Genomic DNA, 16,399 nt, shown 5'->3' with positions numbered 1-16,399 from the left:
TGCGAAGGGCTACCAGTTTGATACACACTTAAATAAATTGCCAGAAATAGCCAATTTGCTGAATTTACCTTTAATAAATAAATCTATATATATAAAAAAAATTCAATTTTTGTCTGTCATTCCGTCGTATATTTGTTTTCCTTTTACGGAAACCTTTTTTGTAGAGAATAAATGATGAAAAAAACACTTAATTGAATGGTTTAAAAGAGGAGAAAACAGGGAAAAAAAATGAAAATTTAATTTTTAAACATAGTTTATCTTTAATTTTGACTCTTTAAAATTCAAAATTCAACCGAAAAAAGAAGAGAAAAACGAGATAATTTAAATTTTTTGAAAAAATTAAAAAAATAATCTATGGAACATCATTAGTCATTTTTCCTGATTAAGATAAATTTTAGAATTTTGATGACATGTTTTAAATAAGTTAAAATCCAATTTGCACTTTGTTAGAATATATAACAAATTGGACCAAGCTATGTTTCTAACAAAGACATATCAATATTTTTTTTAGATTTTCCAGAACAAAAATTTTAAAAGAAATTCAAAAGACTTTGAAATAAGATTTACATTTAATTCTACAGATTTTCTAGATTTGCCGGAATATTTTTATTTTATTTTAATCATAACAAGTTTGAATAAATATTTCACAAATATTCCTCGTCGAAAAAACAGAAGCTAAAATGAAGAATTAAATTAAAATGTATTTATTATTCTTTCACATTAAAAAAAATAATTTACTTGAACAAGAAAGAAGAGGAAGGAATTTAAAAGGTAAAAAGGTATATGTGTTTTAAAATCCTACAAATCATTTTTAAGGTTATATTTTTTCTCTAAAATTGTCTTTCTGATACTTATAAGAAGCAAAGTTAAAAAAAAAAGGAATTTATTTAAACAAGTGAAGACCAAGTCTTTAAAATATTTTCTTGGATTTTCAAATTCTATTTGAGTTTTGTCTCTCTTAGAATTAAAATTGTCAAGCAAAGGGAGACCAGCTTTCTAGTAAATGAATACAATTTAAAAAAAATAGAGGCAGCTCACTGGTAAGTGTTGCTATGTGAGCTATTTTTAGAACAGGCCAGCGGGCGACTCATCTGGTCCTTACGGGCTACCTGGTGCCCGCGGGCACCGGGTTAGTGACCCCTGTGTTATGGCGATGAAATGCTCGCCATTTCCTCTCAAACAAGCACACGACGAGGAGTATCGCTATTTTATACTGAGTCGAATAGGTCCTACTAATTGTGAGTTCAGATATTAATTTTTTTTACTTTAATATGTTTTTTGCCATTTTAATTTTGACAGTACCACATAAGATATGTTTTAATTGCTGATCCCTTTTAATTGATTTTAAAATGTGCCAAAAAATAACCCGTTTTGTACACTGTTGATGTGATCAGGGCGTAAATGTTCTCGTATGGTATTTTTCCAGCAATGGTCATGTTGTCAGTTCAATTATTGTATTTTGAGAGGTCATCTTTGAAGTCGGACATCACTAAAGGCCTAGGTAGGAAACGCATGGCCAGCCACTGCAATACAGCATTTATTTTAGATATAGATATAGACATAATATAATATTGTCAGTATATATAATATACTTTACATACAGTGGGGCAAAAAAGTATTTAGTCATTAACCGATTGTGCAAGTTCTCCCACTTAAAATGATGACAGAGGTCCTTAATTTTCATCATAGGTACACTTTAACTGTGAGAGACAGAATGTGAAGAGAAAATCCAGGAATTCACATTGTAGGAATTTTAAAGAATGTATTTGTAAATTATGGTGGAAAATTAGTATTAGGTCAACCATTCAAAGCTCTCACTGATGGAAGGAGGTTTTGGCTCAAAATCTCACGATACATTGTCCCATTCATTCTTTCCTTAACACGGATCAATCGTCCTATCCCCTTAGCAGAAAACCAGCCCCAAAGCATGATGTTTCCACCCTCATGCTTCACAGTAGGTGTGGTGTTCTTGGGATGCTGAATACTGAACAACAGGCTGAATAAGTCTCCCGTCCAAAGACAAAACCTAATAACTCACTTCTAGCTGATTTTGAGAAAACAAAGGAAAACCAATCTATCTTGATGCTGTCTTACAAAGATCTACAAAGTCATCAAACGTATAGATGTTTTCTTGAGCTTTCAATTTCTTGCCGATTGAGCCATGGATTGAATCTGCTCTCATGAACGTGCCCTTTCTCCAGATATTTTATCACAATCTCTGGTGGGCCCCATTCTGCGTTTGCACATTGGGCAAGAGCCGGGTACAGCGTCCAGTTTTTATTTTGACCTCCACAGTTATCTGCCCAAAAGAGTATGCAAGGGGAAGAATCAAGAACAATACATTTAATGAAGGTGCTTGCAACGTCCTGGGCCAATCTTCCAAATATCCCCTCGTGCCATAATATCACATAATCAGGTTGACTGTCGGCCCCCATTCGTGCAAATGTCTCATTAAAGACAATTAGGCGACTGACAAAAATGCTCCGATTGGTCCCTTGAGATACTAGGTTTTTCTGTTGTATCCACGCGGTTATGTGGTAGTTGCTAGGTCCTGCCATGCGCGTAACAGCTTACTTACGGAACAAATTACAATATCGCATACACTAATGTAAAGCATATCACCTAGGAACTCCAAAATTATTATCAGCTCAGTTTTGACCAAAATTGAGTTACTGGGTTTTGCCTTTGGACGGGAGAAGTGTACGTTATATGAGGCATAAATAACCAAGGAAGAACGTGTCTGGTATGCTAACGAAACATACTATGGTAAGAGTCATTCAAATAACTATAACATAGAACATGCTATACATTTACCAAACAATCTGTCACTCCTAATCGATAAATCCCATGAAATCTTCTTCCTCAATGTCGCTTCTAAACAACTCTGCCAACTCCAAAGGTATGCGCCGCTTCCTCTTGTCGTTTTCTGCTGCATATTTCACTACGTCCAGCTTGTAATCTGCAGTACGTGATTTCCCTTTCGTTGTCATTTTTGTACAGCCCTTCTCAGTTTTTATACGTTACCACCAACGATGAAATTATCCATTTTAATAGTTATGGCAGTAGCATATAGCATATAGCAGTTAGCATTCCATGACCCACAATGCACTTCTGCATGACCCTCCCCCGCCAAATTCTTATTGGTTGACGTGTGTGTGACGATTGCTGACATTTTCTTTGTCTCTTCCGCGAATGAGATAAATAATATTATTTGATATATTACGGTAATGTGTTAATAATTTCACACATAAGTCGCTCTGGAGTATATGTCGCACCCCCGGCCAAACTATGAAAAAAACTGCGACTTATAGTCTGAAAAATACGGTATATTAATTTCCTCATTGTAGATCTATTGTACATTTTTTCTTTGCAGAGGACGTTTCACTGAAGTGCTTCACCTGTGACCTGCAAACCGTCACCTGTCATTGGAACGTCAGCAAATACAGCCAACCAAGACTTTTCTACAAAATGCACCTGAGGTAGCAGTTCTAATCTTTTCATTCTGATTACACACATAAAGCTCTGCCTAAAAAATGCACAAACAACATTTAGTTTTTTCTGAGAGAAACACAACCTGCTTGTATTTGACGAGATGATGTTTCAATTGCAGTAAGTCTACGGGCTGGACTGACTGGACAGAGTGTCTGGATGATGGGATGCTGACCGACCAATGCAGTTTTCAGGGGGATACGTCCAGAAAAGTCCTAATGAAACTAAGCAGTCCCACAGTTCCACTCAGCAGAACCTTTTACAGCCAAGAGTTCACAATCCAAAACATTGGTGAGTGAACCTCTTTATTAAATATGGATCGCATCACATAAAGCGATATCTGATACTCGTTCACATTTTTGTTTGATAGTTAAAACATCTCCACCAGCTGATCTGAGAGGATCTCTGGAGGGAGGAAGATTGTGTTTGACATGGGAGGCACCTCATATTATTACTCTGTCTGCCCACATGCAATATGAAGTTGGCTGCCAAATCAGAGAGAGCAAATCATGGCTGGTAGGTTTTTGCCCTTTCTAACATGCTAATTCACAAAGGAGAGTCATGTTTTCCCCACAAATAGGGAGTTACTAAACCTGCAGTGCAGGGGTGTCTAAACTGAAAACAAAAAAAATCAAAGAATGCAGGTATACATATATACAGTGGGGCAAAAAAAGTATTTAGTCATCCACCGATTGTGCAAGTTCTCCCACTTAAAATGATGACAGAAGTCTGTAATAATCATAGGTACACTTCAACTGTGAGAGACAGAATGTGAAAAAAAAAATCCAGGAATTCACATTGTAGGAATTTTTCTTTCCTTAACACGGATCAATCGTTCTGTCCCCTTAGCAGAAAAACAGCCCCAAAGCATGATGTTTCCACCCCCATGCTTCTCAGTAGGTGTGGTGTTCTTGGAATGCAACTCAGTATTCTTCTTCCTCCAAACACGACGAGTTGAGTTTATACCAAAATGGATACATGGATGATACAGCAGAGGATTGGGAGAATGTCATGTGGTCAGATGAAACCAAAATGGAACTTTTTGGTATAAACTCAACTCGTCGTGTTTGGAGGAAGAAGAATACTGAGTTGCATCCCAAGAACACCATACCTACTGTGAAGCATGGGGGTGGAAACATCATGCTTTGGGGCTGTTTTTATTCTGCTAAGAGGACAAGACGATTGATCCGTGTTAAGGAAAGAATGAATGGGGCCATGTATCGTAAGATTTTGAACCAAAACCTACTTCCATCAGTGAGAGCTTTGAATGGTTGACCAAATACACCATAATTTACAAATAAATTCTTTAAAATTCCTACAATGTGAATTCCTGGATTTTTTTTTTCACATTCTGTCTCTCACAGTTGAAGTCTACCTATGATGAAAATTAGAGACGTCTGTCACCATTTTAAGTGGGAGAACTTGCACAATCGGTGGCTGACTAAATACTTTTTTGCCCCACTGTACATACCTATATTGTTGAATTATTTTAAAAAGATGAAAATATTTTGAATAATTATGTTTAAAGCAGTGTTTTCCAACTTTTTTTGAGCCACAGCACATATTTTGCGTTTCACCGGGAGAAATCATTAAAAAAACGAAACTCAGTTGACAGTGAAGTCGTTGTCGCAATTGTTGGATATGACTTTAAACCATAACCAACCATGCATCACTATAGCTCTTCTCTCAAAGTAGGTGTATTGTCACCACCTGTCACATCACGCCGTGACTTATTTGGACTTTTTTTGGTGTTTTCCCATGTGTAGTGTTTTAGTTCGTGTCTTGCGCTCCTATTTTGGTAGCTTTTTGTCTTTCTTTGGTATTTTCCTGTAGCAGTTTCATTTCTTCTTGTGAGCCATATTTCCCGCATCTACTTTGTTTTAGCAATCAAAAATATTTTAGTTGTCTTTATCCTTTTTTCGTGGGCACATTGTTTATTGTCAGGATGTACATTGTGGACGCCACTTTGCTCCACAGTAAGTCTTTGCTGTCTTCCAGCATTCTTTTTTTGTTTATTTTGTAATCAGTTCAGTTTGAGTTTCATTCTGCATAGCCTTCCCTAAGCTTCAATGCCTTTTCTTAGCAGTTTTCACCTTTTGTTTATTTTTTGTTTAAGCATTAAATATCTTTTTACCTGCACGCTGCCTCCCGCTGTTTCCGACATGTACAAAGCAATTAGCTATCTGCTGCCACCTACTGATATGGAAGCGCATTACACAGTTACTCTGCCGAGCGCTAGACAGCACCGACACTCAACAACAACACATCATTTGCAGACTGTAATAACTGGTCTGCAAAAAAATATTTTTTTAGATAGATAGATAGATAGATAGATAGATAGATAGATAGATAGATAGTACTTTACCCCAAATAGGTGAAATTAGATGATCGCCGACGGCACACCACACTGTATCTCACAGCACACTGTGCACTGCGTCACAGTGATTGAAAAACACTGGTTTAAAGCACAGGTTTTAAACTCAAGATCAATCAGGCCCGCCAAATCATTTTATATAGCCTGTAAAATCCCGGATATAATCCATATACCAGCTCAGTGGCCTTGCGGTTAGAAATTCTGCCCTGAGACTGGGGGTCATAAGTTCAGACCCCATCTGAGTCATACCAAAGACTACAAAAAAGCGGACCCTTTTCCTCCCTGCTTGGGACTCAGCATCGAGGGTTGGAATTGGGGGTTAAATCACCAAATCGTTTCTGAGCGTGGTGCCACTACTGCTCACTGCTCCCCTCATCTTCCAGGGGGTGACAATGGTGATGGGTAAAATGTAGAGGACACATTGCTGTCATTGTGGCTTGTGCAGCCCTTTGAGACACTCGTGATTAAGGGCTATATAAATAAACTTTGATTGATTGATTGATTGATTGATTGATTGATTGATTGATTGATTGATTGATTGATTGATTGATTGATTGATTCCACCACACCCAGTGACAATCATTGGAACTTTACTTTAACTTTAATATGTGTCATATGTGTTAATCTTTTTTTACTGAACACATTCATTGTTCCATTTTGACAGCGAATACATGTATTTACACGTATTGCATGCAATTGCATACAGCAGGGGTGCCCACACTTTTTCTGCAGGCGAGCTACTTTTCAATTGACCAACTCGAGGGGATCTACCTCATTTATATATATCATTTATATTTATTTATTTATGAAAGAGACACTTTTGTAAACAAGTTAAATATGTTTAATGATAATACAAGCATGTGTAACACATATAGATGTCTTTCTTTCACAAAGACAAGAATATAAGTTGGTGTATTACCTGATTCTGATGACTTGCATTGATTGGAATCAGACAGTAATGATGATAACGCCCACATTTTCAAATGGAGGAGAAAAAAAGTTGTCCTTTCTGTACAATACCACATGAAAGTGGTTGGTTTTTGGCATCTAATTCATCCAGCTTCCATACACTTTACAAGAAAAACATTGGCGGCAAATTCCGTAGCTTGCTTGATTGACATTCACGGCACCCGAGGGTCTTGTGAGATGACGCTGGCTACTGCCAGTTCATTATTATGAAAAAATGACAGAGAGGAAGGCGAGAAACACTTTTTATTTCAACAGACTTTCGCGCCGTCCCTTCCGTCAAAACTCTAAAGGCCGACTGCACATTTCCTACCTTCACAATAAAAGCCCTGCTTCATGCTGCCAGCGCTAACAAAATAAGAGTCTCGGAAAGCTGGCGTGCACAAGTGATGTGCACGCCAGCTTTCTGAGGGATCGCTTGTGCACGCCAGTTTTCCGAGACTCTGTATTTACTTAGCGCAGGCAGCATGAAGCAGGGCTTTTATTGTGAAGATAGGATAGCCAGCGTCATCTCACAAGACCCTCCGGTACCGTGAATGTCATTTAAGTGACGTCTTGGTGAAGATTGATGATCACTAATTTTTAGGTCTATTTTTTTTAAAAGCCTGGCTGGAGATCGACTGACACACCCCCCGCGGTCGACTGGTAGCTCGCGATCGACGTAATGGGCACCCCTGGCATACAGTATATATTTACCTTCAATATTATGTAATAATGCAATAAAAATGTTAAATTTTCATACATTCCAATATTATTTTTGTTAAAAAAAGAATAACGACTTAGATAACTGCTTGACTTATGATTTCAAAGCAAGTTATCCATCAAGTTGTGCGCTGTAAAAATGATTATAGATTTCACTGTATTAAAAAAAAGTACCAAACATTTAACTGTAAAAAGATGTAATAGAGCTTTCAATTTACATTAATACACCGTAAAAACAACAGCCATAAAAACTGAAAACTAAGTCGTTAAAATTCGACCGTAAAAAAATGTCATACTTTTTTTCCATTTATGCTGTAAAAAAAAAAACACCTTAAATGTAAAATTCTGGCAATTGAACTGCCAGGTTTTTTATCGTTAAATCAACAGCTTTATTTTTTAAAGTGTATATTAAACAATATAAAATAATCAATTGCATTAACAATTGTGTAATAATATCATTAAGCACATCCTTAAACATATATATTCATATGTATTCACTGTTACATACGGCCCTATTAAAGCAGCCATATCTGCAATGTGGCCCTCAATAAAAAGGTGTTTGATATACAGAAAAAGTGTTTTGCTATTGCAGAAATAGTTATTAATATCAGAATTTCAGATTTTTCCATTTAGATTGGGCCGAGCCCTGCATACGCTGGGGTTGAATCAGCGACCAAATCCCCACTAATTATGAGTAAAGCTAAAAGCCCTAGCCAGCGAGTTAAAAGCCAATGAGCTAAAAGCCCTGGGGCCTCATCTCAATCAGGTTTATTCGGAATTCTGTTTTAAAGTCCGGGTGCACAAGACAGCAAGTACAAAAGTATTTAGACATATAAAACCTGGTGCATGCAAATACATCAAAATTAGAGATGTCCAATAATGGCTCTTTTGCCGATATCCAATATTTCAATATTGTCCAACTCTTAATTACCGATTCCGATATCAATCGACACTGATAAATACAGTCGTGGAATTAACACATTATTGTGCCTAATTTTGTTGTGATGCCCCGCTGGATGCATTAAAAGATGTAACAAGATTTTCCAAAATAAATCAACTCAAGTTATGGAAAAAAAATGCCAACATGGCGCTGGCATATTTATTATTGAAGTCACAAAGTGCATTATGTTTTCTAACATGCCTCAAAACAGCAGCTTGGAATTTGGGACATGCTCTCCCTGAGAGAGCATGAGGAGGTTGAGGTGGGGGGGCTAGCAGGGGGTGTATATTGTAGCAACCCGGAAGAGTTAGTGCTGCAAAGGGTTCTGGGTATTTGTTCTGTTGTGTTTATGTTGTGTTACGGTGCGGATATCCTCCCGAAATGTGTTTGTCATTCTTGTTTGGTGTGGGTTCACAGTGTGGCGCATATTTGTAACAGTGTTAAAGTTGTTTTTACGTCCACCCTCAGTGTGACCTGTATGGCTGTTAAACAAATATGCTTGCATTCACTTGTGCATGTAAAGCCGCAGATATTATTGGATTGGGTCGGCATGCAAAGGCAGTGCCTTTAAGGCTAATTGACGCTCTGTACTTCTCCCTACGTCCGTGTACCACTCCGTACAGCAGCGTTTTAGTCATGAATTTTACTTTTTGTAACCGATATAGATAATTTCTGATAAAACATTTTAAAGCATTAATCGGCCGTTAATATCTCTAATCAAAATACACATTTTTTTGCACGTATGTTGTTTGCCATCACCAACAACATAAGCAATGTATTTTGTGTTATGCTTTGATTATTTGTTTGTTTCGATTTAATGTCAAATAAATGACTGTAAAAAATTATCTTAAACTGGTATCCAGCTGCAACATCAACATTGTCAACAGTAATACTTATATAGTAATGGCCAGTTCAAGGCATATTCTGACTTTCACTCTTAATCAGCGGTCCAATATTGATTGATGCATTTCCAACATTAAATACCAATCAGTTCTTCAATGTTTTTTTTCTTCAGTTGGTTTCCCTAAAGGGCCCATCAACAAGCACATGTCTGGAGATTCCCTCAAGGAGCCAATACAAGGTGAAGGTCAGAGCGAGACCAAATGGATATTTCTTTTCTGGTCAATGGAGCGACTGGTCAAATGTTCTCATGGGAAAAACTCCTGCAGGAATAGGTAAGATCAATGGAGCGGTTCATTAGTCACATATGCAAGTGGTTAAGCCAACTTTGACCGGCTTAAAAAAGGTGTCTCAAACTCGTGCCCCACGGGCCCATAGTTTATGACCGTCAATTGAACTTAATTTAGGACTGAAGTTTTATTGAGAAATTTGAGGGCCAAAAAGAGACAAACAATCCAAAATGTTTTATTCCCTTTAAAAATGTTTATTTTTTGTTTGCCTAATTAAAACGGAATGTCTCCAGGTGATTAATGTAATTGTGGCCATCTCTTTCATAGTAGAATATTTTATGGCAATCTTGAATCCCACTAACGACAATAACAGTGCAAACACAAAATGATAAAACATACAATGGGCCACACAAAGAGCAGCTACTGCTAAGCAAGCAGGAGTGTCTCTAACCTTGTCCTGTGGAACTTAACAATGTCAAAATATACAATTATTTAATTTTACATGCATAATGACTTAACAGCTCAGGGTCACCATAGCTGACTCCAGCGGCCCCCAGGTAAATTGAGTTTGAGACCCCCCCGCCCCCCGTGGTAAAATATAAAATATGATTTCTTTGTTTTGTTGGACATTACAGTAATACGAGATCATTATATGACTTTTTCAGATACTTTGCTTATGACTTGCATCCCTGTCACACTGCTGATAACTGCCGTCATCCTCATCTCTTTGGTTTTTATTTACTTCCAGTAAGTATTTAATTTTTCATTATTACAAGATACATCCCGATCCCGATCATGGGATCGCATCGTGGTGGCGATATTTGCCTTTTTTAAGTGATTCGAGATAGGCTGGTGATCTGTGTCGTGGTGTTGACATAGCTTAAAGTACCATTCGAGTAAAAAAACTAGTTGACTTTATATGCTTAATTGTTTTTCATTGTATCCATGAAACCATATTGTAATTACAATGCGCAAAGAATGTGAAAAGACACATCAAAACATGACAAAATGCCACAAATTAAGTCAGCCATTTTTAGTATTTCACTCCGAAGACGTTCGGAGCGAACGTTATCAGATCAGTCATACTGGAAATTTGCAAATATTGGAGAGAGACGTTCTGTCTATCATTTACAACCCCTATATAAGACGTGAACACACATGTTTTTCTTTTTTATTCATTCTAAGTTGTAAATAAATAAACAAATAAAAAGTCTGCTATCAATGGAGTCAATTGGGGCTCTCTATTCCGCCCACAAAACCCTCTAAATAACCATCCAAAACCCACAAACAATACTGTGGAGGGAAAGTGCGATCGGCGCGCCTGCAGGAGCAAAGGTCACCGCTAATGTCAATGGTGTTGAGGGCGGAGCACCATCGGCTAGGGGCGGGGCATGTGCGGGACGGTAGGACACAGCTGGCAGGTGATCAGATTTCCCAGGTGGTACGTGGTGATCTAATCATCTGTTGTCTTTGACAGTGAGCGGCCAGGGTAGGAGGAGGGGTTGGGAGAGACGAGAGAGAAAAAACTTCTGAAAAGATTGTGCTTAAAAATATATCGACAATCAAACTCTGTTAAATTTTAAATGGGTTATACTTGTATAGCGCTTTTCTACCTTCAAGATACTCAAAGCACTTTGACACTACTTCCACATTCACCCATTCACACACACATTCACACACTGATGGCGGGAGCTGCCATGCAAGGCCCTAACCACGATCCATCAGGAGCAATGGTGAAGTGTCTTGCTCAAGGACACAACAGATGCGACTAGGTTGGTAGAAGGTGAGGATTGAACCAGGAACCCTCATGTTGCTGGCACCCAATGGAACGCCTGGCACGCTTGGCTCCTGTGACGTGGTCTATGTACAAGGAGAAGGGATCTACTTTCAAAAATAATCTTCATAAATACTGTGATCGGAATATTAGCTATGTTGTTATTATAAGTGGATACACAGACAAACTATTTTTTGAGGGGCGGATTGATTACACACAGCTCGGTCGACCTCTGCTGCTTAACTGTGAGCCGGCAGCGATGTCCTGCTGCTCCCGCATCATTGTGTCTGGGCTCGACAGTTATTCCAGATTATGAATCATGCTTCTCATCTGGCTATTGGGAGGATTTAGCCATTAATCTACAAGTTGTTCATCTGTGTCATTCAATTTATACTCAAAGATGGAGACAACCACACAAAAACGAAGACAGTGTCTGCATGCAGGGAGACTTTTTCTTGTTAACCTTTTGTGTGCATCATGATTAATTCTTCATCTAAACAAGAAGATATGGACATCCTATCAATTGTCATAGAAGTAAGAGCAGACATTGTACAGTGCGCGATCGTTTTATTATGTTTGTAGTTTGTATTTCTTGTTTAGCACTTAGCAATACTTGATGCTTAGTGTTTCACTAAAGCTGGATCTGTTTAGCACACGGCTTTGACAACTTATAGCTCATCCTCCTTATATTCAGGATCAACAATATAAGGGTCTGGAATAGGGTTTGGGCGATATGGCCTTTTTTTAATATCTCGATATTTTTAGGCCATGTCACCATACACGATATATATCTCGATATTTTGCCTTACCCTTGAATTAAGACCTGATGTGTATAATCACGGGCTTCACGGTGGAAGAGGGGTTAGTGCGTCTGCCTCACAATACGAAGGTCCTGCAGTCCTGGGTTCAAATCCAGGCTCGGGATCTTTCTGTGTGGAGTTTGCATGTTCTCCCCTTGAATGTGTGGGTTCCCTCCGGGTACTCCGGCTTCCTCCCACTTCCAGAGACATGCACCTGGGGATAGGTTGATTGGCAACACTAAATTGGCCTTAGTGTGTGAATGTGAGTGTGAATGTTGTCTGTCTATCTGTGTTGGCCCTGCGATGAGGTGGCGACTTGTCCAGGGTGTACGCCGCCTTCCGCCCGATTGTAGCTGGGATAGGCGCCAGCGCCCCCCGCGACCCCAAAAGGGAATAAGCGGTAGAAAATGGATGGATGGATGTATATAATCACAGCAGTATGATGATACTATGTGTCTACATTAAAACATTTTTGTTCATACTGCATTAATATATGCTCATTTTAAACTTCCATGCACAGAGGGAAATCACAACTAAGTCAATTGACCAAAACTGTATTTATTAAACAGTTATTAAGCAGTGGCACAAACATTCATGTCATTTCAAAACAGAAAGTGCAAGATTGTCAGAGACATTTTAAAACAAGCTATTAGTTCACTTTTGTGCATGATGTCACTAAGATGACATATCAAAATAACACTAAAATAAAGTGCACTTTTTGTACAGAGTGCCACTACAGTAGTTTTAAACGAATAAAGTGCACTTTTGTGCATGATGTCACACAAGATATTTCAATAACTGTCAAATAAAAATTAGCTGAATAAAAGGAAATCAAATAGTGTATGTCCTTCACTATGTGGTAGGTTCCTGCGGATGCTATCTCCTTCTGTTGTTGACTATTTGTTTCATACGGTGTTGATATGGTAATGGTTGCCTCGGCATTTTGTTGGTGTGGCACCGAACGGAGATGTTGACGTGCGGAGTTCCAAGCACTCTTCATTTTCTAGCGGGTGACTTTTCAAATGATGCTACATATTAGCATTAATGCTACTTTTTGTCGCAATGCTTTTGCCCCACACTTGACAAATTACGGTTGTCTGTTCGACATATTCCGGCTTGAAGCCAAACCACCGCCAATCGATGGACCCCCTGCTGTTTTTCATGGTAATTAATTCTTCCTTCATTTGTTACCACATTCGCACCTTCTTTCTCTCGCATTACCACTCGCACCACAGCTAACGTTACCCATGCCGCTACCTCTTTGCTCCGCGAGGGTATGTGACGTACGTAAGAAGGTGCGCTTGTTTTACGTCTCTGTGAGAAGCAGAGACAACAAAGAGTGATAAGAACCTGTAGTGTAATGCCCGCAGCTAAAAGCAACTGTGTGAGAACGTGTACTTGAATATCACGATATAGTCATTTTCTATATCGCACAGAGACAAACCCGCGATATATCGAGTCTATTCGATATGTCACCCAGCCCTCGTCTGATCATACATTTTCCCAAAGTGATAATTGTTAGTGATTAAGGATCTGTGATTCCTGCCTCAATCTCACGTGATCATGTGATTGGCCAGCTCATCATCTCTCATAATGACTCGGGAATCTCCATGAGAGTGATACTGTTTTGATCATATCTATTTGCTTGCAAACTTAGTAAGTCCTTCAGGGTCATACATCATTTTAATTTTCCTGAAGGAACTCTCCTGAAGGAATCAGTAAAATACTATCTATCTATCAGATATATATGTGATAATAGCTTTGATATACAGGCAACTTGTTTTTCCATTCTACTGGTACTTTACGATTGTACTCACGTGAAAGATTCCTTCGAAAGGGATGCATTTCCTTATTTCCTGTCACACACTTGCATGAGTTGCATGGATTCCAAGAGGGTGTATGTCTTGCCAGAACACCGGCTTAAATTTGAGAGCAAGCTGCAATATTTTTCAAATGCATTTTTTTTTTAAGTTTCCGTCAGTATTTCAATGTTTCCTTTTATTGAGTTCCTCACTGAAAATTAGTTTTATGTTTGCATAAGCATAATGAAGACTCTTGAATGAAAATGTTGTCTTTAGACAGAATAAAGCCGCTTCTAAGATATTAATATTCTTCCAGAAACTTTGCACTAGTCCTCCAGTGAGGACTGAACGAAAAGGAATGGCTTCAGCTTCAATGTAAAGTAGGGGTGATAGATCCAGATGTCGATTCCATGGATACCTTGAATAGCACCAGTGTGAAAACGTCTTGTTCTTATTTTTAGAAACACATTTTCGGTGGAGTTGTTAATGTTCACAAACTCAGCGTCTCTGGATACAGGAAGGCTTTGAGGGCAAAACCCACGTAATTTAAGTCAATAGTAGTTTTTGTTGTGTTTAGTTATTGTGCACTCGGTACTTTATTTTGTAGAAAAAATATATGTTCAGCATTCATTACCACAAATGTAATATATCATGTTTTACAACAATACTACCAAATTCTAAATTGATTACGATAAGCTTCTTAAAAATCATTTTGTTTACTTAAGTTACTTGCTATAAAACATATTTTGTCAAAGTATTGAAATCGGATCAGTTCCAAGGCCAAAAAATCTGATTGTGATCAAAGGCCAAAACTGTCGATGGGGACATCCTGACTTAACATAATAGTAAGTAAGTAAGTAAATTGTATTTATAAAGCGCTTCTCACAGATAAAATGACAAAGCGCTGTACAAAACATAGGTGAAGTAAAACAATTCAATTAAAGCAACAGGGGCAACATCATAAAAAGGATACAAAGTGGATTAAAATTGATATTTAAAAGGTGCATTAACTGAAAGCTTTACTGAAACGAGAAGTTTTCATCCATCCATCCATCCATTTTCTACCGCTTATTCCCTTTGGGGTCGCGGGGGGCACTGGTACACCCTGGACAAGTCGTTACCTCATCGCAGAAGTTTTCATATGTTTCTTAAAAGTTTCAACACAGTCAAGATTGGGGAGGGACTGGTGCAAATCGTCCCCAAGTCTGGGAGCTATAGCCTGGAATGCCAGGTCTCCACAGGTTTTAAAACGAGTTTTGGGCATCTTTAGAAGACTCTGGCCTGAAGACGGGAGACTGCACTCTGGGGAGTAAAGGCATAGCAAGTTAGTGATGTACTGAGGGGCCCCACCATTCAAATGTACAGAATGTCAGGACTAAAACTTTAAACTAAATGTGGAATTTACCTGGAAGCCAATGAAGACTGGATGAAATTGGGGGCGACATGGGCTGTTCTGCGTGCATCTGTCAAAAGTCTACCAACCGCATTTTGTTCACCGTGGCAGAGGGGGTTAGTGTGTCTGGCTCACAATACCAAGGTCCTGCAGTCTTGAGTTCAATCCCAGGCTCGGGATCTTTCTGTGTGGAGTTTGCATGTTCTCCCCATGAATGTGTGGGTTCCCTCCGGGTACTACGGCTTCCTCCCACTTCCAAAGACATGCACTTGGGGATAGGTTGATTGGCAACACTAAAATTGGCCCTAGTGTGTGAATGTGAGTGTGAATGTTGTCTGTCTATCTGTGTTGGCCCTGCGATGAGGTGGCGACTTGTCCAGCGTGTACCCCGCCTTCCGCCCGATTGTACCTGAGATAGGCGCCAGCGCCCCCCGTGACCCCAAAAGGGAATAAGCGGTAGAAAATGGATGGAAGTCTCTTTAGCGTGGACTTGTTGAAAAGAGTGAAGAGAGAATTGCAATAGTCATTACGAGACGAAATGAACGCGTGAATGATCATTTCGAGATCCAATTTTGACAACTATTTTCTCACTTTGGACATATTTCTGAGAAAATAAAAACAGTTTTTGGTCAGTTGACGGCAGTGACCCTTAAATGACATTGACTGATAAAACACAACTCGAAGGTTTCTGAGACTAGTTTTAACAGATGCACCCACAGCACCAAAGGACTTCTTGATCAGGGGGATCTTTTTTTCAGGAGCGATTATCAGAGTTTACGTTTGTTAGAATTTATCTGGAGGAAATTTGAGGACAACCAGTTTTTAATACATATACAACAATGTTTAATATCAAGTTGTAATCTAGGTTGTGTTGTCACTCCTAGAAAACTGAAGCAGTGGTTGTGGCCGCCTGTGCCAAACCTCGACAAAGTCCTTCAGAGTTTCCTCACCGAGACCAACTTGCAGAATTGGGTAAACACTTGAAAAAGTTCTACATTGCAAGCCCTTCTGTACACCTTCAGCAAACAT

General features: G+C 38.8%; 1 protein-coding gene across 2 annotated transcripts in view; it reads left to right on the top strand.

Annotated features, from left to right (window-relative positions):
- The window catches only part of mpl (MPL proto-oncogene, thrombopoietin receptor), a 33,669-nt gene that overhangs the window by 12,526 nt on the left and 4,744 nt on the right, over positions 1 to 16,399 (top strand). The window contains exons 6-11 of one of the 2 annotated variants that reach the window (XM_061883652.1): positions 3,374 to 3,479; positions 3,611 to 3,780; positions 3,971 to 4,005; positions 9,487 to 9,646; positions 10,267 to 10,348; positions 16,255 to 16,342. In XM_061883652.1, coding sequence (XP_061739636.1) covers positions 3,374 to 3,479; positions 3,611 to 3,780; positions 3,971 to 4,005; positions 9,487 to 9,646; positions 10,267 to 10,348; positions 16,255 to 16,342 — 641 coding nt within the window. Of the gene's footprint in view, positions 1 to 3,373; positions 3,480 to 3,610; positions 3,781 to 3,859; positions 4,006 to 9,486; positions 9,647 to 10,266; positions 10,349 to 16,254; positions 16,343 to 16,399 lie in introns of both variants that reach the window. The other variant, XM_061883651.1, reaches the window with a different exon arrangement.

This window comes from Nerophis ophidion, linkage group LG22 (assembly GCF_033978795.1).
Source record: "Nerophis ophidion isolate RoL-2023_Sa linkage group LG22, RoL_Noph_v1.0, whole genome shotgun sequence".
Classification (NCBI taxonomy): domain Eukaryota; kingdom Metazoa; phylum Chordata; class Actinopteri; order Syngnathiformes; family Syngnathidae; genus Nerophis; species Nerophis ophidion.
The sequence above is the reverse complement of the archived record's forward strand: the minus strand, read 5'-3'. Positions and strand labels throughout refer to the sequence as shown.